We start from the raw sequence: 27996 nt of genomic DNA, 5'->3' as shown, positions 1-27996 counted from the left end.
AACTGCGCCGTGAGCTCAACCCGAGAGCATGTTAATCGTTTATGGGGCCGGGAGCATTGATCGCTTTTATCTGCAGGTTCAAGGTTTTCGCTCTGCAACCTTTCCACGTAATGCATCTGTCTGGTAACTGACATCCACCACCAAATGCAGACGAGCAGAGCAAACAGAGATAAGAAAGGAGAGAGAGAAAAAAAACCCTGCACAGTGCCCCATACCACTCACCGCTGACCTAATTTGGAAGCCATTTATCTGTTAACAGGAAATGTAACCACCCTATCGCTTATCAAAGCCCCGTGCTGTCCTGGCACTATAAATCCCCAGTAGCTTAAGCGTCTGGCTGCTCATTTTGGTGCGGACGCAGGACCAGCTCTGTCGGGGAGATGTGCACGGGAAAATGTGCCAAGTGTATCGGGGCTTCCTTGTACCCATTGGCATTCAGCTGCATCGTGGCAAACCTCCTGTTGTTCTTCCCCAACTTTCAACTGGACTATGTTCAGGACACCGACAAATTGACGCCGGAGGTGTTGCTCTTTGGAGGGATCTTCGGAGGCGGGATCATGGTGAGAGCTTTCCTTCGTTCTCTGTCTCTAGAGAGGACCGCGGTTCTTCCAAACGGAGGGCAGTTGTTAGATTGGAGAGGGTGCAGAAAAGATTTACCAGGGACTCGAGTTACAAGGAGAGGTTCGGAACACTTTCACGCTGAGGGGGTGGGGGGGGGGGGGGTGACCTTACAGAGGTTTGTGAAATCATGAGGGCACCAATAGGGCGAATAGCAAAAGTTGCGCCCCATACCCCCCAACTAAGGTGGGGGAAGTCCCAAGCCAAAGGGTGTATTTTTAAGGTGAGAGGAGAAAGACTTAAAAAGGTTCTGAGGGGGTGTGTTACAGAAAACCAACTGCCGGAGGAAGTGGTAGGTATGGACACAGCTGCAGTGTTTATCATCTGGAACAGGAACGGTTTGGAGGGATATGGGCCAAACACAGGTCTAGGAGAGCGAGCGGAGTTTGGAAAACCAGGCGAACCTGGATGAGTTGGACCCAAAGGTGTGTTTTCGTGCTGGATGACCCCCGGGTCCCCATAATGCCATCTGGTTAAACTAGATCTGTGACAGCAAACAGTCTAAGGGCGTGAGAAATCAGTTGTGAATAACGGCTTTTCCAATTGCCCAGAGATTCACACCCACCTTTGCGAGCATATTTTGCAAATTAATCAGGGAGCGAAATGACAGGGCATTTAAAAATGTACCTTTCTCTAAAGACACCTGTCAGTCCCACCAATTTTCATTTATCCTGTTAATCCTGGGGAAGGGTACAGCAGGCTGATGTAAGCCAAGGGCGCTCGACAGGTCTGTATCGCGTGGGATTTGGCAGCACAGTTTGGAGAGCACTTTTGATTTATTATTGTCACATGTGCCGAGATACAGTGCAAACTTTTGTTTCGCATTCTATCCAGGCAAATCATACCTGACGTAAGTGCCACAAGGGGAACAGGGCAGCGTTTAGTGAAGGAGTTAACACCTGGAGGGGTACGGGCCGGTGGGGAGATCGATAGGGTTGTATTTTCGAAGTGAAGAGAAATCTCTTTTGGGACCTCACTCCTCTGATCACAAGATGTGCCTGAGGCATGGAGGACACAGAGTGAGATGACGCTGCCAGTAGAAGGCATGTCATTTCATTTGAACCCTGTGCTTCAGCCCCTACACCCCCTCCCTATCTCTGTCACCCCCTCCAGCCCCTACACCCCCTCCCTATCTCTGTCACCCCCTCCAGCCCCTACACCCCCTCCCTATCTCTGTCACCCCCTCCATCCCCTACACCCCCTCCCTATCCCTGTCACCCCCTCCATCCCCTACACCCCCTTCCTATCCCTGTCACCCCCTCCAGCCCCTACACCCCCTCCCTATCTCTGTCAGCCCCTACACCCCCTCCCTATCTCTGTCACCCCCTCCATCCCCTACACCCCCACCCTATCCCTGTCACCCCCTCCAGCCCCTACACCCCCTCCCTATCTCTGTCACCCCCTCCAGCCCCTACACCCCCTCCCTATCTCTGTCACCCCCTCCATCCCCTACACCCCCTCCCTATCCCTGTCACCCCCTCCATCCCCTACACCCCCTTCCTATCCCTGTCACCCGCTCCAGCCCCTACACCCCCTCCCTATCTCTGTCAGCCCCTACACCCCCTCCCTATCTCTGTCACCCCCTCCATCCCCTACACCCCCTCCCTATCCCTGTCACCCCCTCCAGCCCCTACACCCCCTCCCTATCTCTGTCACCCCCTCCAGCCCCTACACCCCCTCCCTATCTCTGTCACCCCCTCCATCCCCTACACCCCCTCCCTATCTCTGTCACCCCCTCCAGCCCCTACACCCCCTCCCTATCTCTGTCACCCCCTCCAGCCCCTACACCCCCTCCCTATCTCTGTCACCCCCTCCCAGCCCCTACACCCTCTCCATATCCCTGTCACCCCCTTCAGCCCCTACACCCCCTCCCTATCTCTGTCACCCCCTCCCAGCCCCTACACCCTCTCCATATCCCTGTCACCCCCTTCAGCCCCTACACCCCCTCCCTATCTCTGTAACCTCCTACACCCCTCCCTATCCCTGTCACCCCCTCCAGCCCCTACACCCCCTCCCTATCCCTGTCACCCCCTCCAGCCCTTACACCCCCTCCCTATCCCTGTCACCCCCTCCAGCCCCTACACTCCCTCTCTATCTCTGTCACCCCCTCCAGCCCCTAAACCCCCTCCCTATCCCTGTCACCCCCTCCAGCCCCTACACCCCCTCCCTATCCCTGTCACCCCCTCCAGCCCCTACACCCCCTCCCTATCCCTGTCACCCCCTCCAGCCCATACACCCCCTCCCTATCCCTGTCACCCTCCCTATCTCTGTCACCTCTTGCAACCCCATGCACCTCCCCCCCATCACTGCCCCCCCCACCACCACAGTCCCACATGCCTCTAATTCTGATCACCTCACTTGTCTGGTTGTGGTCCTGCTTCCGAGCTGAGCCCCAGTAAGTAACATTCCCTCTGCACACCCCTCCGCCTCGCTGTCCTCGTTATCCTCCCCTAACATCTCCCCATACGGCTCAGGGTCACATTCGGTCAGACGGCCATCAAGGGGACGTTCGAGTCGCTATTGAAACGCAAGATGCTGGCGGCACATGGTGAGCTGTTTTCAAATGTATTGAAAGCTGCATCAGATGCCATCTGGGTTGGGGGGATGTGCTGGGTGGGAGGGTGATAAAATATGGGAATAAGTGAGGGAAAACCACAATCTGATCATGAGATGGCGGGAACTGCAGATGCTGGAGTCGGGAATAACACAAAGTGTGAGGCCGGAGGAACACAACAGTATCAGGCATCATCAGAGGAGCATGAAAGCTGACATTTCGGGCCTAGACCCTTCATTTCTGAAGGAGGGTCTAGGCCTGAAACGTCAGCTTTTGTGCTCCTGAGATGCTGCTTGGCCTGCTGTGTTCATCCAGCTCCACACTTTGCTATCTCGGATTCTCCAGCATCTGCAGTTCCCATTACCTCCGTCGCCACTCTCTGTAAGGGCAGTGGGGTGTAATTTTTACCCAAGAACCCATACCTAGGCACTGCTGGACCTAAGATGGTCATGAGTACATATGACAACAAAACTAATTTCTTTATTCATTTCTGGGTTGTGGGCAACTCTGATTCGGCCGTCCCTCGTTGCCCCCCTTGAGAAGGTGGGGGTGAGCTGCCGTCTTGAACCGCTGCAGTCCATGTGCTGCGGCTTGACCCACAGTGTCCCGAAGGGAGGGAATTCCAGGATTTTGACCCAGTGAAAGAACGGCTGATATATGTCCAAGTCGGGATGGGGAGGGGCTCGGAGGGGGATGTGCAGGGGGGTGGTGTTCCCCTGTACCTGCTGCCCCTTGTCCTTCTGGATGGAAGTGGGTTGTGGGTTTGGAAGGTGCTACCTGAGGGTCTTTGGTGAATTTCTGCAGAGCATCTTGTAGATGGTACACACTGCTGCGACTGAGCGCCGGTGGCAGGAGGGAGTGGGATGTTTGTGGGTGTGGTGCTAGTCGAGTCTTTTTACGCTGTGCAGGGTGTTAGTGAGACTGGAGCTGGAATGCGGTCCACAGTTTTTTCACTTAGACATGGATTTCCACTGGCAACAGTTTGGAGAAAGTTGACTGAGCTAAGACTGCGAGAAATAGGCCATTCGGCCCATCGAGGCTGTTCATGGCTGACCCGACATTCTTCACTTTCCTACCCTATCCCACCCTTTACCCTGATTCCCTCACCGATCAAGAATCTCTGTCTCAGCCTTCAATACCCACAGGGGCTGTGCTCCCTCAGCTCTCTGTGGCAAGGAGTTCCAAACCCTCTGGGAGAAAGGTGCCCCCTTTATCCCGAGACTGTGCTCTCTGGTCCCAGACCCTCCCACAAAGGGGAAAACATCCTCTCAGCATTGACCCTCTCAACCCCTTAAGAATCCCACATGTTTCAGGGAGATCCTCTCTCATTCTTCGAAACTGCACTGAGTCCCAACATGTTTAGCCTTCGCTCGTAAGACACTCCTTCCATCTTGGGGACCATCCTGGTCCATCTCCGAACTGCCTCCAATGACATGATACCTTTACTCAATAAGGGAGAGCAACACTGCTTGCAGTAACTCAGATGTGGTCTCCCCAGCACCTTGCAGCTTGCCGTAAGACTTTCCCAACTCGTACACTCCAATCCCCTTAAATAAGGGCCAACATTCCACGACCCTTCCCGATTCCCTGCCATGTATGCTAGGCTTGCTGAGTTTTGTGCACTGAGATTAGAATGGGGGAGAGGTTGGACGGAGGGGGACCATGCCTATTGGAATTTCAGATTGAGATGTGATCTTCCCGAATCATGGAAGAAGGGGAGGGACATGTGGAGATGTTGAGGGAGGTGTCTCCCATCACAGGGGAGTCGAGAGCTAGCGGGCAAAATCTTCCCTCTAAGGCTAGGGTAAGGAGAGATCTCTTCTCTCTGAGACCCCCTGTTTATCCTTTGGAACAGCAGAGGCTGGGCCATTGAGCAAAGCCAAGGGTCATGTCAGACAGATTTGAGAGTTGTGGGGAACAGGTAATGAAGTGGCCATAATCCGAGTTTAATGTCAGGATATAGGAGCAGGAGTAGGCCAAAGGATCTATTTCTTCCTCGCTCATATGCCCACCCATGCCCGCAGCACCCCACCACCCCCCAACCCTGATGTTCTCGGTCATTTGGCGGAACTGGTCCTCACCCTCAACAATTTTTCCCCCAAACCCTCCCACTTCCCTCAAACCAAGGGGGTGGCCACAGGCGCCCGCATGGGTCCGAGCCGTGCCCGCCTCTTCGTAGGATTCGTGTCCCTCTTTAACAACCACCCCCATCCCTCGCCTCTTCGTCCACAATATTGGTGACTGCATTGGCATGGCCCCGTACTCCCACGAGGAGCTTGAGCACTTCATCAATCTTCCACCCTCCCCGCAAGTTCACCAGGACTATTTCCGATACCTCCCTCCCCTTCCTCAAACTCTCCATCTCCATCACCCCGGAAACCGGCTCACCATTGACATCCATTTCCAACCCGCTGACTCCCAGAACTAACTCGACCACACGTCCTCTCACCCACCCTCCTGCAAAAATTCTATCCCCATACTCACAATTCCTCCACCTCTGCTCTATCTGCTCATAGGATGAGGCATTCTACTCCAGGACCTCCCAGGTGTCCACCTACAATGCTTTAGAGACCATAGTTTCCCCTCCTCTGTCATTAAGGATGCCCTCAACTTCTGCTCTCAAACTCTCTCACCCCAACAACAATAAGGATAGATCCCGTTGGTCCTTATGTAATACTCCACCAACCTCTGAGTACAACACATAATCCTCTGACATTTCCACCACCGAAAAGATACCCTCCTCCCCACTCATGTCCACTTTCTGCGGGGACCCGTTTTCTCCCCCGTCAGCTCCACACTCACCACCCATCCCTCCACCACAGCCAGTGACTTGCCCTGCAACCACATGAGGCGCTACTCCTGCCCCTAGACCTCTGCCCTCACCTCTGCCCAAGTCTGGCAAAGATTCGCTTGCACTTCATCCAACCTCATCTACCGCATCTGTTGCTCCCTCCCCTGTATCGATGAAACCAAAGGCAGACTCAGTGACTGGCTTGTAAAGCATCTACACTCTGCATGGGCCAACCAACCCGACATTCCAGTTGCCACCCACCACCCTACTCCCCTTGTGATGTGTCCATCCTTAGCCTCCTCCACTATCAGAATGAGGCCCAGATGTAAACAGCACCTGATATTTCGCCTTGGGAGCTGACAGCCCAACGGCCTGAATATTGACTTCGCCAGCTTCAACATCTCTCCTCCTCCAACCTGTCCATCTTCCCACTCCCCTAACCACTCCACCCTTCCCATTGACCCACCACAATAAGCCCTTACCTGCATCCACCTATCTCCATCCCACACCCCCAGTCCTGCCCTCCCTCCCTCGATTTATTTATGGGCTTCCCCCCACCCCCACAAGTCCTGATGAAGGGATTCAGCTCGAACCCTTGACTTCCTTGCTCCTCCTCGGATCCTGCCTGTGCTTTCCGCTCCCCCGATCGCCTTTATCAACTCTAACGACGCTAACATCCAGCATCTGTGGCCCTCACTGTCCCCAAGCATGAGGGGGCCCTTCGGTCCATCGAGCTTGCCCCGCCATTCTGTAAGGCCGTGGCCCATCTTTTCGTGGACTCAGCTCCACTTACCAGCCCGCTCACCCTAACCCTGAATCCCTCTCCTGCTCAAATCTTTGCCTGAAACTGCATCACCGGGCGGGGAATTCCACAGACTCACAACCCAATGGGTGAAGAAGTTCTTCCTCAATTCAGTCCTAAATCTGATCACCCCTTATTCTGAGGCTCTGACCACCCCCCCATCCCGTTCCAGTTTCGCTCGCCAGTGGAAACAACCTCCCTGCTTCTATCTTATCAATTCCCTTCAAATTGTTACATGTTTCTGGAAGAAACCCCTGCCCTCGTTCTTCTGGATTCCAATGAGAACAGGCCCAATCCACTCAATCTCTCCTCATAAGCCAACCCAGTCAGCTCTGGGAATAACCTCCCGAAGGGTTTGATACTCTCTTATGTCGTTCTCCTTCTTTCTGATGTTGTCTTGTTCCTGTCCTCAAATGCTACTTGTTTTTCACACAGTTTGACATGAGCTGGGGGGGGGGGGGGGGGGGGGGGGGGGGGGGTGGGTGGGTAGCGGTCAGGCAAGGAAAGGGCAACTAAAAGACACAACTTAGACTTTGACATCCAGTTATCACCAGGCAAGATTTTGCAGAGTGAACACCAGAATTAATCTGTGATGACTAGCCATTGGAACGAAAGGCATTTTATGGGAGTTACTCAACCTCCGACGAACCCTCTCTTTCAGCTTTCTGCGGTTTGCCTAAAGTTGCACCATCCTGGGAAAACAGGAAGCTGCAGTGTTACACGGTGGCTCAGTGGTTAGCGCTGCTGCTTCACGGGACCTGGGTTCGATCCCACCCTCAGGCGACTGTGTCTGTGTGGAGTTTGCACATTCTCCTCGAGTCTGCATGGGTTTCCTCTGAGGGTTCCAGTTTCCTCCTACAGTCCAAACATGTGCAGGTTACGGTGGATTGGCCGTGCTAAATTGTCCCGTAGTGCCCAGGGATGTGCAGGTTAGGGTGGATTGGCTGTGCTAAATTGTCCCGTAGTGCCCAGGGGTGTGCAGGTTAGGGTGGGTTGGCCGTGCTAAATTGTCCCGTAGTGCCCAGGGATGTGCGGGGTAGGGTGGGTTGGCCGTGCTAAATTGTCCCGTAGTGCCCAGGGATGTGTGGGTTAGGGTGGATTGGCCGTGCTAAATTGTCCTGTAGTGCCCAGGGATGTGCAGGTTAGGGTGGGTTGGCCGTGCTAAATTGTCCCATAGTGCCCAGGGATGTGCGGGGTAGGGTGGGTTGGCCGTGCTAAATTGTCCCGTAGTGCCCAGGGATGTGCAGGTTAGGGTGGGTTGGCCGTGCTAAATTGTCCCGTAGTGCCCAGGGATGTGTGGGTTAGGGTGGGTTGGCCGTGCTAAATTGTCCCGTAGTGCCCAGGGATATGCTGGTGAGGGTGGACTGGCCGTGCTGAATTATCCCGTAGTGCCCAGGGATGTGTGGGTTAGGGTGGGTTGGCCGTGCTAAATTGTCCCGTAGTGCCCAGGGATATGCTGGTGAGGGTGGACTGGCCGTGCTGAATTATCCCGTAGTGCCGGTTTGGGCAGATTGGCATTGGGATATCTTGAGTTGTAAGGTTGGTCTAGGAGCGTGGGAATGTCTTCGGAGGGTCGGTGTGAACTGGATGGGCTGAATGGCCTGCTTCCATGCTATAGGGATGCTGTGATCAATCGGAACGCCAACATCATTCTGGAATAACTTGGGCGGCTCGTCGTGGGGTGTTTTCTGTCGTTCCTATCAGTAAAGCGAATTCTTTGCTTCACTTGAACATCCTTCCCTTCTTTGTCGTGGAACCTTTACGATCCAAGAAGAGGGCTCTTCAACCCACTCAGCTCAGCCTGGAACAGGCAAGAACACCATTTGTAATCACTGGTACTAAATAGTATCAAATGGTGCAATGAGCTTTCGAGAGGCACGAGTCAAAACGCAGACTCCTGGTGATGGTCATGCCCTGGGTTTACAATGTGGGCAAGATGGTTTCAAATCCCACCAGGGCATGTGGTGAAATTTGAATACAATTAGGCAAAAAAACCCTGGAATTAAAAGTGTGACTCATTTTCGGCTGATTGTCACTTTCTGTTTTTCGGGAGGGGGAGTCTTACCCTTTGGACTCATAGTCAATGGAGTTGACTCTTACATGCCCCTTTGGGAAGGGGCAATAAATGCTGCCCACCCATCAGCATTCTATAATGTTGTACCCACAACAGCACACCACACTCCTGCTGATGTGTAACATGCATCTCGCACAATTTCAGTGTCATTTCCCTTGTTCCTGTAACCTATGCCCCAATGATGACAAACCAAGAACTCTGACCTGCTGTCTTCTCTTCGTCTGTGGCTCCAGGTCTTAAGCAAATAATGTTCATTACCTGTGCATCGTTTAGCAACACGATCCATTTCCTTCTTTCAACAAAACAGCTTTATGACCCATGGTGTTTGAAGACATCTGCCATAAGAAAGCAATCAAACAGTAATAAATGCAGATAGCAAGACCTGCCGGTGCTGGAGTCAGAGATAACACAGCACGAAGCTGGAGGAACGCCGCAAGCCAGGCAGTATCGGAGGAGCAGGGAAGTTGACGTTGAAATTCTGCAAGAGGGCCCCGACCCGAAACGTCAGCTTTCCTCCCCCTCTGGCGCTGCCTGACCCTGCTGTGCTCCTCCAGCTCCACACTCTGTGTTATCAAAGAATAACAAATGATTTTCCATAACCCTTGTAATTCATCACAATACGAGATATCAATCCTCTAGACCGCCCAACGATTTCTTGGAGCAAGAAATTTCTCCGAAAGACGGTCTGACAATTTCCCGTCTCTGACCCCAGCCGAGCTTTTCCATCAGAAGAACAAAGTGTGGAGCTGGATGAACATAGCAGGCCAAGCAGCATCTCAGGAGCACAAAAGCTGACGTTTCGGGCCTAGACCCTTTTTCAGCATCTGCAGTTCCCATTATCTCTGAGCTTTTCCATCAGCTTCTGTTTGTGCTCCTGACAATTGGCCACTTGCTCTCAGAGCCTTGTTGGCTATCCTGAGTTTCGTTTTACAAATGGATTCATTTGTAGGGTCTTGCCGCACCGGAAACAGGCCCTTCAGCCAACCTGACCAGGTTTCCCAAACTGAACTAGTCCCACTTGCCTATTGTTGGCCCATATCCTTCTAACCCTTTCCTTTCCATTGGGTCAGCTCTGGTGTGTTTCATTCCCAGTCAAAATTCCCAACTGGTTTCTTGGATGCCTGATTATTTTATTATTTGCAATGGCCTGACCCAATAAGTTGGTCATTGTTGATTCACGGTGACTCCTGACCTACTCTGCTTAACGGCTAACCTCTTGCAGTTCAAGGCCTGAAAAGCCTGAATACCAATCTGGAATTTGCCTCCTTTTACTGAGCCAAGTGAGCCAATCAAACGCCACAGCACCGCTTCACGTCACCCCATCGACATACGCATGAGGAGAAGTGGGACCATTCATCCCCTCGAGCCTGGTGTCCCATCCCATAGGGTCAGTTGGTGTTTGCAAGTTCCACATTCCCACCGCTCGTAACCTTTGAACCCGCGCCCCCCGACACCTTAAAATGTTCAATGAGACACAGAAAGCGGCTGAGGTCAAAATGTTGAATGTTTTGAAGAGGGGGTTTGATATGGTTCTTGGGGTGAAAGGGGATCAAAGGGAATTGTGGTGGGAGGTGGTAGGAGAAAGTGGGGCCAAAGGATTGAGTTGGATGATCATCCATGATCGTATTGACTGGCAGAACAGCCTTGAGGGGCTGAATGTCCTAATCCTGAGCCGCTTTCTTTTCCTGTATAATTCCGACACAATTCACTCTCATGTTCCTACCAGCTGGTTAACAACTCTTTTAACATTCTGGTTAGAAATGCCTGATTAAAACGCCCTGTTTGAGTAAATCGCAAATCCAGTGACTTCCCAAAGCCTATTCCTTTATCACGTCCTATCTGTTGTCTCATTTATGCCTTTATTCATGGAAGACTTGCTCAGCACCAAAGTTATCTCCCTCGATAATACAACCAGACTCATAAAGTGGCTCACTGTACCCATTCCAGCCACAACAATGCACCTGGTCTTTGCAGTGATTGCCATGGGATGTCAGCCTCAAATCCCCTTCCCCTGCCTTTATTTAGAATTTAGAATTTAGAATTCACAACGCAAGCAGCTTGAGTACGACCTTTATTGAACTGGGTGGGACAGCAGGCTCGAGGGACAGAATGGCCTCCTTTGGCTCTTCATCTGATGATGTGGTATAGGCCCATGGAACTTGCACCATACCTTTTGGTGAAAGGATAAATTTAATCCCTGATTCCTTATCTGTATAAAAATCCGTCCGTCTCAGGCTGTCTGTTGAACTAACTCTATCACCAGGTCACCCTGTATGGTACGAGGCACTAACTCAGTTAGCTCTGAGCCAGCTCTCAGAGAAAGCATAATCCTCCTGTCAGCCAGGGCTCCCTGACTGGAGGAGGCTAACCGCCCCCCAATCGGGGATCTCACAGCAACTTGGCCGAGGCTCCAATGCACAGCACGAGGTTTCGGGAACAAAACGATGGGAGCAGCTGCCAAATCAAAATGGTCAGGGGACTAGTACAGATGGGGCCAAATGGCCTGCTTTTGCACAGTCACGAATGCTGCTACCGCACATCTCCAGGCAAGGCGTGGCTCAGAGATAGGGACGCTACTCATTGCACCACAAAAACCCTCATAACTGAAACAGGAACAGACTGCATTAAACCCCCAACTCCAGATTCCATCCCCAACAGCGTTGCCAAACTGGGAATCTACAGACACTGTAACGAGTTTTGAGAAGATTTGTAGCTCAGGTTGAGGTTCTGGATGTGAGTTTGCTCGCTGAGCTGGAAGGTTCGTTTTCAGACATTTCGTCACCATTTTAGGTAACATGATCAGTGAGCCTCCAACGAAGCGCTGGTGTTATGTCCCGCTTTCTATTTCTCTGGTTAGGTTTCCTTGGGTTGGTGATGTCATTTCCTGCATTAGTGATGTCATTTCCTGTTTTTTTCTCAGGGGGTGGTAGATGGGCTCCCAATCAATGTGTTTGTTGATGGAATTCCGGTTGGAATGCCATGCTTCTAGGAATTCTCGTGCGTGTCTCTGTTTGGCTTGTCCTAGGATGGATGTGTTGTCCCAATCAAAGTGGTGTCCTTCCTCATCTCTATGTAAGGATACGAGTGATAATGGCTGTAACTTTACTCAACCCCTTGGCACACTGTCTCTCGTAATATCTTATCGCAAAGCCCATAATCAAACGATGCATCTTTCACCTTGATCTTTACACAGTGTAACATTATAATCAGCAGGCCATTAATGGAAAGAAGTTAGGGGCGTGGAGAAGTTTGGGGTGGGGGGGTGCACACAGATACATCCCCGTAAATCGTACGATTTTGCAGTCCGAAGGGATCTGTCATTTCTGCACCAGCTCCCGAAAGAGCTGGCCCTATCTCTGTAGCCCTCTAAACCCATCCCTTTCAAACCCGATACCCAGCTCACTTTGAGATTTTGCACCGATTCCAATGCCGCAGCTCTCTCGGATCGCGCGTTCCAAATGCTCATCTTTCTCCTCGTCTCGCTCCGAGCCCTGTCGTGCCGACAGTCGTGAAAGTGGGACCGAGAACAAGCAAAACAAAATTTTGCTGGAGGTCAAAGCGGGTCAGACAGCATCAGTGGAGAGAGAGCAAGCTAATGTTTCGAGCCTAGCTGACTCTTCATCAGAGCTGATATGTGGTAGGCGGGGGGAGTGGGGCAGCATTTATGCTGTAGTTTGGGGGGAGGGCGTTGCAGGATGTTGGGGGAGAAAGGTTAGTTCAGATTAAGTGATCGGAATGTGAGAATGGCAGGAGAACGGTGTGTCTAGCCGGCAGACTGGGAGGAGCGGGCAGTCCCCCTGGGGTGGGGACAGGAGAAACAGGACACGGTGACACAGAATGTAACAAGTAAAGCTCAAAGAAGACAAGGAATGGAAGTGGGTTCATAATCAGAAGGTGCTGAGCTCAATATTAAGTCCAGAGATAGCAGGAACTGCAGATGCTGGAGAATCTGAGATAACAAGGTGCAGAGCTGGATGAACACAGCAGGCCAAGCAGCATCAGAGGAGCAGGAAGGCTGGCTTCGCAGTGGGGTTAAAATTGTTTCAGAGATAGGAGGAACTGCTATATTTTTCTGAAGGGTCTAGGCCCGAAACGTCAGCCTTCCTGCTCCTCTGACGCTGCTTGGCCTGCTGTGTTCATCCAGCTCTACACCTTTTATCTCATTAAATCCAGTCTGAGGATGAGATGTGGTTTGTCCAGTTTGCACTGAGATTCACTGGAATGCTGCAGCATGCCGAGGATAGACCTGTGGGCATAGGAGCAGGCCACTGTTAAAAATGATTGACTTATAGGAAGGCCAGGGTCTTGCTTGCTCGTGGACCGGAGATGTTCTGCAGAGCAGTCGCCCAGTTTTGGTTTCTTCAGTGTTAGAGGTGGCCACGTTGGGAGCAGGGAACATCAGACTGGGAGGGGGGTACCGGTGAAGTGCTGCTTTGCCTGGAACGACCCCTAGTTACCGACATACTAGCTGGTGGGAACAGAAGGCAATGGAGACCATAAGGAATGCAGATGCTGGAAGCCGGAGTCTGTAGGTGTGAAGCTTGAAAAGCACAGCAGCATCAGAGGAACAGGACAGGTTTCAGCACGAAACATCGACTTTCCTGCCACAAAAACAAAGTTGCTGGAAAAGCTCAGCGGGTCTGGCAGCATCTGTGGAGAAGAAAGCAGTTAACGTTTCGGGTCTGGTGACCCTTCCTCAGATGCTGTCTGACCTGCTGTGCTTTTCCAGCCTCACACCCACAAGGAACAGAAATTGAATACCCTTCCTCATCCCTGTCAAATTTGCTCTTAATTTTGAACACCTCAGTGAAGTCACCTCTGCGCCTTCCCTGCTCCAAGGAGGATGAGGCCAAATTTCTCCAATATTTCCTGTTGACGAAAGCCCTTCATTCTAGGAAATCTCCTTTGGCCAGAGCTGAACACAACACTCCCAATAAAAACCGAAAGAAGCGCTGAGGCTGTAAATCAGGAGCAAAACTGAAGTTGCTGGGAAAGTTCTGACAGCATCGGTGAAGGGAAAAATTCAGAGTTAACGTTTCGGATCTGGTGACTCCAAATGTGGGTCCGAGCGATGATTTGTAGCGGGGCTGCATCCCTTCCTTGCTTTTATACCCTATGCCTCTCTAGAAAACCCAAGTCTTCTGATTCTGTTTCAATTTGCCTGGTCACCTTCAGAGAATTATACACCCTGGCCACGATCTCACTGAATGGTGGGATAGGTTTGAGGGGCTGAACAACCTCCTCCAGTTCATTTAATCCTGGACAAGGTGGAGAAAAATAAGGGGAGACTTGGGAGGGAAGGGCCATTGACTCTGCTTCTCTCCGCAGATGCTGCCAGACCTGCTGAGTTTCTCCAGCAATTTCTGATTCTCGTTGGAGATCTCGCAGAGATGCCGAGAGTAATGAGTCAGCTCCCAATTCAGTAAACAAGTCTCCGTGACACTGGTTTGAGAAGGGATCCAGGCTTTTTTGTGGTCCGCCTGTGTTAAACATTAACATCTTATCACAAAGTCAGGCATTAAAAGCAGCCCTGCAGAGATGCAAATATGACTGTAATGCAAAGTGTGTGTCTGAGCACAGCTTCTAAAGTGGCCAGTGGGACTTTCCCCAGGAAGAAGGGAATATTCCTCTAAAGCCGTTTCAGATTTAGTAGGAGCTGCCGATGCTGGAGAATCTGAAATAACAAGGTGTGAAGCTGGATGAACGCAGCAGGCCGAGCAACATCAGAGGAACAGGAAAGCTGGCGCTTCGGGCCGAGACCCTTAATCCTGCTCCTCTGATGCTGCCTGCCCTGTTGCGTTCATCCAGCTCTACACCTTGTTATCTCCATTCCTCTACAGCCTGTGTGATTGGCAAAGTTTCCCTGCCTTCGAGGAAGGTGCTATTGTGGTAAAGGCCAATAAGAAATGGGGAGGCCATTCAGCCCTACCCCCTCCACCAAATCGTGTTCAGCTTCCCAAGAAGATCACCTTCTGTGACTCCACTTTCTTGAGGTCAACCTCCAGCAGAAGCACTGGGGACAGAGTCAGTGAAAAGGAAATTAAGTTTGAACAGAAAAACAATGAAAAGAAGCTACGAACAGGGACCTGTTGAACCTGTATTCAAGTAGATACATGTTTTGGATCCCCTGGGAGCTTAGAGAGCCTTAATTTTTTTGTTTGGCTATTCATTCACCTCAAGGGATAAATCTATCTCTTGCCTGTCCTTAATTGACCCCTTGAGAAGGCATTGGCCAACTGTAGAGTGGGGTTCACAGCCCTTTTCCCACGGCAACAGCCTCAGCCAATCAGAGTCAATTTTACTAACCAATCAGCTGAGGTATACACAGAGGCGATCATTTGGAATTTTGGCTTTCTTGCGGGTGTCCTGATGAAACTTCTCGAGGCACGCACCCTTTCTCAGCAATGCGGAAGAATTGTTTTAGGGAGGCAGAGTGGATGTGGCGGGGCCCGATGGCAATCCCTTAGGAATTTGTCTGGTCGGACAGAAACAAACTGAGACCGGAAAAGGACCCACTCTTTTCTTGGAGCCTGGTCGGCGGATCAATTTGCAAGAATGCCTCAGAAAGTGATCCATACTGTAGGACAGGAGGGCGCCGATTGGTCGGTCAGGTGGACTCTGCTAAGAAGAGCTATTGCTGGAGAGGACGCAGCAATGAACAATTGACAGTTAACTGCCGAGCTTTGACTTAAATTGCCCAACTCATAGAAACTGCACAGCAACTCACCAACTCAGAGAAGATGGGGCCTGGTTTCTTGGAAGAATGACCTGTAGAGGCTATAATCATATGATAGGCAACTTTTCTCAAGTGTGTCAGGAGTATCATAATCATAAAAATCATAAAGCACAGAAACAGACCCTTCGGCTCAACCAGTCCATGCCAACGGTAATCCCAAACTAAACCAGTCCCCAGCTGCCTGCTCCTGGCCTATATCCCTCCAAACATATCTTGTTCATAACTTATCAGTTTTTCCCTCTATCTATGTTCCTCTGTAAACAGGTCGAAGGTCTGAATCCCATGAATTCTGTTCCCTGCACCGAAACATCAGAGGGAGGCTTGGCAGTAAACTGTCAATCGCTAGCATTAAAACAGTCCCTTTAAGAGTGCAACCCGAAATCTGGTTGTTTCGATCTTTGACACGATGTCGTCTCAAAAGCTCGCTTGTGTGTTTCGACTGTTTCATTGTCTTTTTCTTGACAATTTCTCCCGACAGATTTTGTTTCCAGCGATCCACATCCATGCCACAGGAAGCAGAGGTTGCTGTGCAAATAGATGTGGGGTAAGTTCCCAGACTCCCTTTTCCACACTCCTGATTATCAGAAAGGATGGGAAGGCATGTGAGAGGGCCAGGGAAGTGGGAGAGGATGGGGAAATGGGTAACAAAATTCACAAGAGTGACAGTAAAACTGAGAAGGGAGTGTTGGTAGTGCCATTAAACAGGATATACAAGCTGGTGAAATACAGGTTTGGACTCAATGCAAAGTCTGGAATTTAGAAGCAGGAACGTTGGTTAATGCTGAAGCACAGTAAGAACTGCCCAGGCTGGAGTCAGAGATAACACAGTGAGGAGCTGGAGGGACACAGCAGGCCAGGCAGCATCAGAGGAGCAGGAAAGCTGACGTTTCAGGTCGGGAGACTTCTTTGCCTCCCATGGTTCCCACCCTCAGGCAAGTGTGGATGTTGCACTTCCTCCCCCCTCCCCATCTCTGGGCGCATTCCCTCCAGATGCTCCAAGTTTCCTCCCACGGTCTGGAGACGCACAGGTGAGGGTGGATTGGCCGAGCTCAGTGTAGAGTTACAGGGGTGGGTCACGCCTGGGTTGGGTGCTCTTCAGAGGGTCAGTGCGGACGCAATGGGCTGAATGGCCATCTTCCACTTTGCGGGGATTCTGCCCTATGGTTTCTGTGAATTGCAGAAAGCTAGTACACAGTGTACTGCAAGTATTCCATCATTCCCCTTACTGGTTATCCATCAGGGTGTCTCTAGGCAGAGTGGCCAGCTTTTCTGGAAGAGTGGGTGTGGGCTTGGGGTAACGGGGTTCGAGGGGCAACAATTCCAATTGATTTTTGTGAGCAGGTCTAATGAAAAAAAACGGCAGAGGAGCAAATTCCTGGCTTACTCTTGTGCAAACTGTCTGAGAGGCAAAATGGATAAAAGAAGCATAGGGAAAACAGTCAAAATAAGGAACAATCCCTTAAATTATGGGGCATTATTCCCATCCAGATGCCCTTTAAATGCTGTAACTGTACCAGCCTCCACCACTTCCTCTGGCAGCTCGTTCCATACACGCACCACCCTCTGTGTGAAGAAGTTGCCCTCAGGTCCCTTTTAAGTCTTTCCCCTCTCACCTTAAACCTATGCCCCTCTAGTTTTGGACCCCCCCCCCCCCCACCCTGGGGAAAAGACCTTGGATATTCACCCTATCCATGTCTCTCACGATTTTATAAACCTCTATAAGGTCACCCCTCAGCCCCTGCCACTCCAGGGAAAATAACCCCAGCCTATTCAGCCTCTCCCTGTAGCTCAAACCCTCCAACCCCGGCAACATCCTTGTAAATCTTTTCTGAACCCTTTCAAGTCTCACAACATCCTTCCTGTAGCAGGGAGACCAGGATTGAACGCAGTATTCCAAAAGTGGCCCTGACCAATGTCCTGTACAGCTGCAACATGACCCTCCCAGCCCCTACACTCAATGCACTGACCAATAAAGGCGAGCATCCCAAACACCTTCCTCACCGCCCTGTCTACCTGCGACTCCACTTTCAAGGAACTATGAACATAGAACATAGAACATTACAGCACAGTACAGGCCCTTCGGCCCTCGATGTTGTGCTGACCTGTCATCCCAATCTGAAGCCCATCTAACCTACACTATTCCATGTACGTCCATATGCTTGTCCAATGACGCCTTAAATGTACCTAAAGGTGGCGAATCTACTACCGTTGCAGGCAAAGCGTTCCGTTCCCTTACTACTCTCTGAGTAAAGAAGCTACCTCTGACATCTGTCCTATATCTTTCACCCCTCAGTTTAAAGCTATGCCCCCTCGTGCTCGCCGTCACCATCTGAGGAAAAAGGCTCTCCCTATCCACCCTATCTAACCCTCTGATTATTTTATATGTCTCAATTAAGTCACCTCTCAACCTTCTTCTCTCTAATGAAAACAGCCTCAAGTCCCTCAGCCTTTCCTCGTAAGACCTTCCCTCCATACCAGGCAACATCCTAGTAAATCTCCTCTGCACCCTTTCCAAAGCTTCCACATCCTTCTTATAATGCGGTGACCAGAACTGTACGCAATGCTCCAAGTGCGGCCGCACCAGAGTTTTGTACAGCTTCACCATAACCTCTTGGTTCCAGAACTCGATCCCTCTATTAATAAAAGCTAAAACACTGTATGCCTTCTTAACAGCCCTGTCAACCTGGGTGGCAACTTTCAAGGATCTGTGTACATGGACACCGAGATCTCTCTGCTCATCTACACTACTAAGAATCTTACCATTAACCCAGTACTTTGCATTCCAGTTACTCCTACCAAAGTGCATCACCTCACACTTGTCTGCATTAAACTCCATTTGCCACCTCTCAGCCCAGCTCTGCAGCTTATCTATGTCTCTCTGCAACCTACAGCATCCTTCGTCACTATCCACAACTCCACCGACCTTATTGTCATCTGCAAATTTACTAACCCATCCTTCTACGCCCTCATCCAGGTCATTTATAAAAATGACAAACAGCAGTGGACCCAACACCGACCCTTGCGGTACACCAGTAGTAACTGCTCTCCAGGATGAACATTTCCCATCAACTACCACCCTCTGTCTTCTTTCAGCAAGCCAATTTCCGATCCAAACTGCTATATCTCCCACAATCCCATTCCTCCGCATATTGTACAATAGCCTACTGTGGGGAACCTTATCGAACGCCTTGCTGAAATCCATATACACCACATCAACCAGTTCACTCTCATCTACCTGCTTGGTCACCTTCTCAAAGAACTCAATAAGGTTTGTGAGGGACGACCTTCCCTTCACAAAACCATGCTGACTATCCCTAATCAATTTATTCTTTTCTCGCTGATTATAAATCCTATCTCTTATAACCTTTTCCAACACTTTACCAACAACTGAGGTAAGGCTCACTAGTCTATAATTACCAGGGTTGTCTCTACTCCGCTTCTTGAACAGGGGAACCACATTTGCTATCCTCCAGTCATCTGGCACTATTCCTGTAGACAATGACGAGTTAAAGATCAATGCCAAAGGCTCGGCAATCTTCTCCCTGGCTTCCCAGAGGATCCTAGGATAAATCCCATCCGGCCCAGGGGACTTATCTATCTTCACCCTCTGTTGGATTTCTAATACCTCTTCCTTGTGAACCTCAATCCCACCTAGTCTAGTAGCCTGTATCTCAGTATTCTCCTCAACAACATTGTCGTTTTCTAGAACCTGCGCTTCAGGGTCTCTCTGTTCGGTGACACTCCCCAGGACCTCACTGTTAAGTGTGTAAGCCCTGCCCTGATGTGCCTTTCCAAAACGCAGCACCTCACATTTATCTAAATTAAACTCCATCTGCCACTCCTCGGCCCATCGGCCCATCTCATCAAGGTCCTGCTGTCCTCTGAGATAGTCTTCCTCATTGTCCACTTTGTCACCAATATTTATGTCAGAGTCCTACAGCATGGAAACAGACCCTTTGGCCCAACCAGTCTGTGCCGACCATAATCCCAGACTAAACTAGCTCCCACCTGCCTGTTCCTAGCCCTCCAAACCTTTCCTGCTCATGTACTTATCCAAATGCCTTTTACACATTATAGCTGTACCCACACCCACCACTTCCTCAGGCAGCATTTTCCACTCACAAACGTTCTGCAAACTTACGAACCCTGGCTCTTTGATTCACGTGCAAATAATTTATATAGGTGACGAAAATCAGTGGGACCCATCACTGATCCCTGTCGCACACCGCCAGTTGCAGGCCTCCAGTCTGAAACGCAACCCTCCATCCCCGCCCTCCTGGAGGGTGTCGGGCTTCCTGAGTGCTGTTGGAGCTGCTCCCATCCGGGGCAAGTGGAGAGCATCCCCTCACCCTCCTGACTTGTGCCTTGTAGATGGTGGGACAGGCTTTGGGGGGAGTCAGGAGAAGAGTATTCCCAGCCGCAGGCCCGCTCTTGTAGCCGCTGTGTTTACATATCTGGACAAATTGAGTTTGGGGTCAGTGGTAATCCCTCGCACGATGATTGTGAGGTATTAATATGCCATGAAATATCAAAAGGAAATTGATGGGTTCTGAATTTTATTTTTGACATATCCACTGCCTCATACTTCTATGGAATCGGTGGATAATATGACACTTTATCAGCCCAAACCTGGGTATTGTCCAGATCTTGTTGCATTTGGACACAGACAGCTTCAGTATCTGAGGGCTCACGAATGTTGCTGAACATTGTGTGATCATCGGCGAGCATCCCCACTTCTGACCACCTAATTGCAAGCCAATGAGAGGGCTCACTGCTTAGATCCCTGCGTTCGGCACTGTCGATTGCTCACGGTACAAAGTTGAGAGACCCAGATCCTCACGCTCCCACCTCCCCCAACCTGCGCACCCCTCGACTCAGTAGCGAGGCCAGACTGGCCGACCCTTCCCACCCACCCCCTCCCTCACCCCCTATTACACACCACACTTAAGCACCGGCCTGTGCAGGTTCCAGGTCTCAGGAATTGTGCGGGCAACCCCATCAGCAGGAAATTGTAACATGATGCATCCGATAGAAACCCACTTCTGTGTCAGAGAGGTCCCCAACTCAGGAAACCAGCCCGCTCTGCCCCCTACCAATTGAGTGTCAGAAAGTAGTGCTAAGCGCCAGGATCTCCTAAAGTCTTCGAATGGTCTCATCAACCTGCCTGCTGGCTGCTCTTTCTCAGATGTTCCTCTCCATTGCGTTTGCTGGCATGGGAGTGCTGGGCTCTGCGTACTGCCTGGTCGTCTCTTCGCTGGGCATGGTGAATGGGCCAATGTGTCGGACTGGAGTCACCAACTGGACACGGCCTTTCTACGTGGAATCAGACGAGTTGGAGTTGACGTAAGATGCGCGGGTGGGCAGTGCCAGCTTAGACAAAGATCCCATTTCAAAGAAGGGCAAAGGGAGGGGAGGGGGCTAGTTTCCAAACAAAGTACCCCCCCCCCACCCCCACCTCACTCCTCACTCGCCCGAGGTGCCCTGGCCCATGTTGAACATTCTGGGGAACCTGGAAAAATTTGTGATGATGCTTCTTCTTTCAAGGTCTGGCTATTCACAAAATTGGCCGCCTTGACTCCCATACCGACTCAAGGGCGAGAACCCAAGCGTAACTTGTCAATAGTAAGTGCTTTGGGGCATTCTGATGCCATAAAAAGAAAACACAATATATGTGTGTTTTGTATCCTCATGCTGCCATCGTCATGTCAATAGTTATGTTTAGCAAACACGATAGACAACAAGGAAGGCTGTTCCTGCGTCAAATTAAGGCCGTAAAAAGAAGGAACAACAGAAGGACAAATGAGAAGTAGACCGCAGGAACAGGCCCTCCAAGCCTGTGCTGACCATCATGCCCTGACTAAACTAAAAATAAACCTTCTGCCCTTATTTGGTCTCTATCCCTCTATTCCCTCCCTATTTGTGTAATGTTGCCAATGTGCCTGCTTCCACTGCCTTTTCTGGCATTCCAGGAACGGAGGAGGACTGAGAGAGGAGGAGGTGAGTGAGAAAAACACTTGAAAGTCCCGAAGACAGTCAAGGCTGGGCAGGTCAGTGATTGAAAGCTAATTTGCATTCGTCCAACAGAGAGAAGCTTAGACAGAAAGTAGCTGAGAGGATGACTATAAGATGTTGATGCATCCTACATCTCCCTCAATCTGGAGCTTGCAACAAATCACCAAGGTGCATCAAAAGGAAAGAGACGATCTTTCACCAAGCTTACAGCGCAGGCCATTCAGCCCTGTGCCATAGTTTAGGCTACCTCTGCCCACCATCTCATCCTGGGTGGCTCAGCGGTTAGCGCTGCCGCCTCACGGGTCCCGGCTTTAATTCCCACCCTTGGGCGACTGTCGATGTGGAGTTTGCACATTCTCCCCGCGTCTGCGTAAGTTTCCTCCGGGTGCTCCGGTTTCCACCCACAGTCCAAAGGTGTGCAGGCTGGGTGGATTGGCCGTGCTAAATTGTCCCGTAGTGCCCAGGGATGTGCGGGTTAGGGTGGATTGGCTGTGCTAAATTGTCCCGTAGTGCCCAGGGATGTGCGGGTTAGGGTGGATTGGCCGTGCTAAATTGTCCCATAGTGCCCAGGGATGTGCGGGTTAGGGTGGATTGGCCGTGCTAAATTGTCCCGTAGTGCCCAGGGATGTGCGGGTTAGGGTGGATTGGCCGTGCTAAATTGTACCATAGTGCCCAGGGATGTGCGGGTTAGGGTGGATTGGCCGTGCTAAATTGTCCCGTAGTGCCCAGGGATGTGCGGGTTAGGGTGGGTTGGCCGTGCTAAATTGTTCCATAGTGCCCAGGGATGTGCAGGTTAGGGTGGATTGGCCGTGCTAAATTGTCCCGTAGTGCCCAGGGATGTGCGGGTTAGGGTGGATTGGCTGTGCTAAATTGTACCATAGTGCCCAGGGATGTGTGGGTTAGGGTGGGTTGGCCGTGCTAAATTGTCCCATTGTGCCCATGGATGTGCGGGTTAGGGTGGATTGGCTGTGCTAAATTGTACCATAGTGCCCAGGGATGTGCAGGTTAGGGTGGATTGGCCGTGCTAAATTGTCTTATAGTGCCCAGGGATGTGCGGGTTAGGGTGGGTTGGACGTGCTAAATTGTCCTGTAGTGCCCAGGGATGTGCGGGTTAGGATGGGTTGGACGTGCTAAATTGTCCTGTAGTGCCCAGGGATGTGCAGGTTAGGGTGGATTGGCCGTGCTAAATTGTCCTGTAGTGCCCAGGGATGTGCGGGTTAGGATGGGTTGGACGTGCTAAATTGTCCCATAGTGCCCAGGGATGTGCAGGTTAGGGTGGATTGGCCGTGCTAAATTGTCCCGTAGTGCCCAGCGATGTGCGGGTTAGGGTGGGTTGGCTGTGCTAAATTGTCCCGTAGTGCCCAGGGATGTGCGGGTTAGGGTGGGTTGGCTGTGCTAAATTGTCCCATAGTGCCCAGGGATGTGTGGGTTAGGGTGAGTTGGCCGTGCTAAATTGTCCCGTAGTGCCCAGGGATGTGTGGGTTAGGGTGGGTTGGCCGTGCTAAATTGTCCCGTAGTGTCCAGGGATGCGAGGGTTAGGGTGGATTGGCCGTGCTAAATTGTCCCATAGTGCCCAGGGATGTGCGGGTTAGGGTGGGTTGGCCGTGCTAATTTGTCCCATAGTGCCCAGGGATGTGTGGGTTAGGGTGAGTTGGCCGTGCTAAATTGTCCCGTAGTGCCCAGGGATGTGTGGGTTAGGGTGGGTTGGCCGTGCTAAATTGTCCCATAGTGCCCAGGGATGTGCGGGTTAGGGTGGATTGGCTGTGCTAATTTGTCCCATAGTGCCCAGGGATGTGCGGGTTAGGATGTGTTGGCCGTGCTAAATTGTCCCATGGTGCCCAGGGATGTGCGGGTTAGGATGCATTGGCCGTGCTAAATTGTCCCGTAGTGCCCAGGGATGTGCGGGTTAGGGTGGATTGGCCGTGCTAAATTGTCCCGTAGTGCCCAGGGATGTGCGGGTTAGGGTGGATTGGCTGTGGGAAATGCAGGATTACAGGATAGGATCAGATGTTCTTTTGAGGGTCGATAGGCCGAATAGCCTCTTTCAACACTGCAGGGATTCTGTGGTCAAATACTTCCATTCCTTGACCTTTTTATCATTATCCATGATTCCCCCCCTTCCTCTGGCATGCCCATAAGGACTCCTACCAATTTTTATGGATGCACCATAGAAACCATTCCATCCAGATGCATCACAGCTTGCTACAGCAAATGCTCTACCCAGGACTTTAAGAAACTACAGAGAGTTATGAACTCAGCCGAGTCCATCATACAAACCAGCCTTCCATCCATTGACTCTGTCTACACCTCCCTCTGCCTCAGGAAGGCAGACAATGTCATTAACAGGCCCTCCCACCCTGGTCATAATCTGTTCCATTGGACAGAAGATATAAAATACACAGACCGACACATTTCAGAACAGCTTCTTCCCCGCTGTTATCAGATCTCTGATCTAACCACACAAATTTCAAACTTAATGTTGGTTTGCTCTTTGTGCACCATCTCTGCAGCTGTAATATTGTATTCCCCAGTCCCTGACAGTAAACAAACAAAAAACTTGCTAGGAAAGGATGTTGTGAAACTGGAAAGGGCTCAGAAAAGATTTACAAGGATATTGTGAGAATTGGAAGGTTTGAGCTATACGGAGAGGCTGGGGCTCTTTTCCCTGGAGCATCAGGGGCTGAGGGGTGACCTTATAGAGGCTTATAAAACCATGAGGGGCATGGATAGGGTGAGTAGACAATTTATTTTCCCCCAGAGTAGGGGGGTCCAAAACTAGAGGGGCATAGGTTTAAGGTGAGGGGGGAAAGATTTAAAAGGGACCTGAGGGGCAACTTTCTCACACAGAGGGTGGTGCGTATGTGGAATGAGCTGCCAGAGGAAGTGGTGGGGGCTGGTACAGTTACAGCATTTAAAAGGCATCTGGATGGGGACATGGACAGGAAGGGTTTAGAGGGATATGGGCCAAATGCTGGCAGATGGGACTGGATTTATTTAGGATATCGGCATGGATGAATTGGGCTGAAGGGTCTGTTTCTGTGCTGTTTGACTCTAAAACTGGGGAATGCTGGAGACCAGAAACAAAAATAGGCAGTGCTGGAGAAACTCAGCAGGTTTGGTAGCATCTGTGGAGAGACGGGTTTGGAACAGAGTTACCGTTTCGGGTCCCAGGATGTTCTGAACGTGTTCTGGCTCTGTTCCCTCTCTCCATAGATGCTGCTGGGTCCTGCTGAGATTTTCTGGAAAAATAACCCACTTTTGATGAGGGAGGCTGAACCCAAGGTAAGGCAGACAGAGTGAGGGTTTGTGGGGATAGGTCCGTGTGGAGCATTACCAGCACTGAGCACCTTCCTGTGCTGTAACCGTCCTCATTTTCTGGACTTTGACGCACGCTATGCGGAAGACTTTCATACTGTGATGGTTATTTTGTCTTGTTTATTCTTTTTGAAGCGAGGTTGTAAGGCAGATATATCTACCAGTTATCAAAAACCGCTAGAGCTTTTGAGACCTTGGGGTTTATTTTAACTAAAAAGTTGGAACAATAAAAGCAGCCAGGCTGGGTGTGCCTATCTCTGACGCGCCGAGGTTTCTAGTTTTGTTTTAGTTTTTAGGTTTAGCTTTAAGCTAGTGTGGGAAGAAAAAGTTGTCTTTTCTCCTCTCTCTGCTACAGCTAGAAACTGGGGCTCCTCGCTGCTGGGTTACCCATTTTTCTCAATTTGCCTTTGTGCCAAAGGGGTGTGTTCGTTGGATGTTTAATTAGTAATAGGTATTATATCTATTATCCTGTTACTATTTCCAACAGAGTTAAGCTATTCTAAATTCCTTTTTGCATTTTTACGATGGTGCTTTGCACAACATTGAATAGTTTGAATAATCAAATTGCATCTTGAACACAGCTCTTCACACTTGCCTTAATAATAAGAAGAATAGTTAGGGTCTAAGCTACCTTTTAAAAATATTTTGAGGGTGCCTGTTCTGGTCCACGGCAATAAGCTTAACCTAGAGTGCCATTTCTACATCCCACAGCGATAAAAGTTATCTCTTCCAATCCGAGACCTGGGACAAGGTGTGTGAGGAGCCGAAAAACATCATCGTCTTCAACGTGGTCCTCTTCTCCTTACTGATAGGATGCAGCAGCATTGAGCTGGTGCTGTGTCTGCTTCAGATGATCAACGGCCTCTTCGGCTGCATCTGCGGAACGTGTGGGAAGAGGAGACCGGTGGGTTTCAGGTGTTTCACATGGCAGCGTTGACCGAAAGAGACAGCATGATTTGCGCACCCAGGCCCACGCTGGCCCTCCGGGTGGCTCCCAGTGAGATGATGCTGGATTAGCGACCCAGACCGCTGCTCTCGGTCCACACATTCAAATCCCACGAGAGCAGCCGGCAGAGGCCGCAGTTCAATTCAATTCGCGAATCCCCAAACCGAAAGCGAATCTCAGGAATTGTACCACTGAATCCCTGCGGTATGGAAGCAGGCTGTTTGGCCTATTGAGTCCATGCTGCCCCCTTCTGAAGAGCATCCCGGTCAGACCCTCAGTTCTGAGGGAGGGTCACCGGACCGAAACGTTAACTCTGTTTTTCCCTTCACAGATGCTGCCAGACCTGCTGAGCTTTTCCAGCGACTTCAGTTTTTGTTCCCGATTTACAGCATCCGCAGTTCTTTCGGTTTTTACTCTCTTGAATGAGTGGGAAAATTGTGGCGAATTTACCTGCTTAAACATCCTATCCAAACCACTCATAAATGTATTTACTTCTATCAGCCAGCCCCTCAGCCAGGGACATTACAATGAAAACAATCTAAATTTGTCCACATCAAGCAGATGTTCACCACATCTGCTAAAGTGGTATCCTGCATCCGCTGTACCCAGTGTGGCCTCCTCTACATCGGGGAAACCAAGCGGAGGCTTGGGGACCGCTTTGCAGAACACCTCCTCTCAGTTCGCACTAAACAACTGCACCTCCCAGTCGCAAACCATTTCCACTCCCCCTCCCATTCTTTAGATGACATGTCCATCATGGGCCTCCTGCAGTGCCACAATGATGCCACCCGAAGGTTTCAGGAACAGCAACTCATATTCCGCCTGGGAACCCTGCAGCCCAATGGTATCAATGTGGACTTCACCAGCTTCAAAATCTCCCCTCCCCCCACCACATCCCAAACCAACCCAGCTCATCCCCACCTCCCTAACCTGTTCTTCCTCTTACCTATCCCCTCCTTCCACCTCAAGCTGCAATCTCATCTCCTACCTACTAACCTCATCCCACCCCCTGACCTATCCCCTCCCTAACTCCCCACCCAAACTCACCTTTACTGGCTCCATCCCCACCTCTTTGACCTGTCTGTCTCCTCACTACCTATCTTCTCCTCTATCCATCTTCTATCTGCCACCCCTCGCTCCCTATTTATTTCAGATAGACCCTCCCCTCCCCCATTTCTGAAGAAGAGTCTAGGCCCAAAATGTCAGCTTTTGTGCTCCTAAGATGCTGCTTGGCCTGCTATGTTCATCCAGCTCCATACCATGTTAGATTAAATTTGTCCAAATCTCCTTATGCGCTCCAATCCAGACAGTGTTCCATTCAACTGCTTCTGCACCCTCTCCAAAGCCTTCACATCCTTCCCGAGGATCTGTGCACAGTACTCCACATGCAGCCTAACTAAATCAGAGACAGTAAGAACTGCCGAGGCTGGGTTCAGGGATAACACGAGGTGGAGCTGAGGGATACAGCAGGGTCAGGCAGCATCAGAGGAGCAGGAAGGCTGGCGTTTCGGCCCGTCTTCAGAAAACTAAAGCTAACGAATGTTGTGTGAAGATGCGGCTGTTCTCTTCGGAGGAGAAGAGGCCGGTTTGACAGCAGTGTTCAAAATCAAGAAGGACGTGGGAAGTGTCGAGAGGGAGAGGCTGGAAGGTGTGAAATGAAGGGAGCACAGGCCTGAGGTGGCTGGCTATGGGCTGTGAGAATGCAATGCTTGAGAGCATGTGTGTGTGTGTGTGTGTGTGTGTGTGTGTGTGTGTGTCAAGGCTGATTCAAAAATAGCTTTGAGAAGGGGAATCTGAAAAGGAGGGGGTTGTGAAAGAAATTGGCAGGGGGATGGGGAACATTCGAGGTGCTGGATAGGCTCTTCGGCAACACCGTGACCATCATGCACACTCCTGTTCACAGGGTCCTGTGTGAAACGCAATGAGCTGGGGAAGATGTGTACTGATCTATTGAGGCCAGTCGTGCAAGGACTTCCCGCAAAAGAAATAATTCACCTTTGCCTTAGGCTCGGGTCCACCAGCTGACGATTCTGCACCCCCACTCTTGACAAGAAGGGTCCCTCCTTTCCTGCGTTGAACATACTCGTGTTTGCACAAGCCCTTTGGAAGTGTTTGTATTTTTAAAGCAGTTCTTAATAAATCAAAGAT

At 50.7% G+C, this 27996-nt stretch overlaps 1 protein-coding gene across 1 annotated transcript; it reads left to right on the top strand.

Annotated features, from left to right (window-relative positions):
* Positions 1-132: 132 nt before the first annotated feature.
* Positions 133-27996, top strand: LOC125448752 (transmembrane 4 L6 family member 1). The gene is made up of 5 exons (XM_059642601.1): positions 133-560; positions 16054-16119; positions 20761-20918; positions 25614-25806; positions 27752-27996. Exons 1-5 carry the CDS (start codon positions 381-383, stop codon positions 27761-27763), a joined length of 609 nt encoding a protein of 202 aa, XP_059498584.1. The 5' UTR covers positions 133-380; the 3' UTR covers positions 27764-27996.

Source organism: Stegostoma tigrinum, chromosome 45 (assembly GCF_030684315.1).
Source record: "Stegostoma tigrinum isolate sSteTig4 chromosome 45, sSteTig4.hap1, whole genome shotgun sequence".
Taxonomy (NCBI): domain Eukaryota; kingdom Metazoa; phylum Chordata; class Chondrichthyes; order Orectolobiformes; family Stegostomatidae; genus Stegostoma; species Stegostoma tigrinum.
This window is presented reverse-complemented; position numbering and strand designations above follow the sequence as displayed.

Bases quoted from the DNA above. Each gene is read 5' to 3' on its own strand.
- LOC125448752 (XM_059642601.1), top strand. From the start codon at position 381: ATGTGCACGGGAAAATGTGCCAAGTGTATCGGGGCTTCCTTGTACCCA. The intron at 561-16,053 runs GTGAGAGCTTTC...TTCTCCCGACAG, and splicing joins TCTTCGGAGGCGGGATCATG to ATTTTGTTTCCAGCGATCCA. The intron at 16,120-20,760 runs GTAAGTTCCCAG...GCTCTTTCTCAG, and splicing joins GCTGTGCAAATAGATGTGGG to ATGTTCCTCTCCATTGCGTT.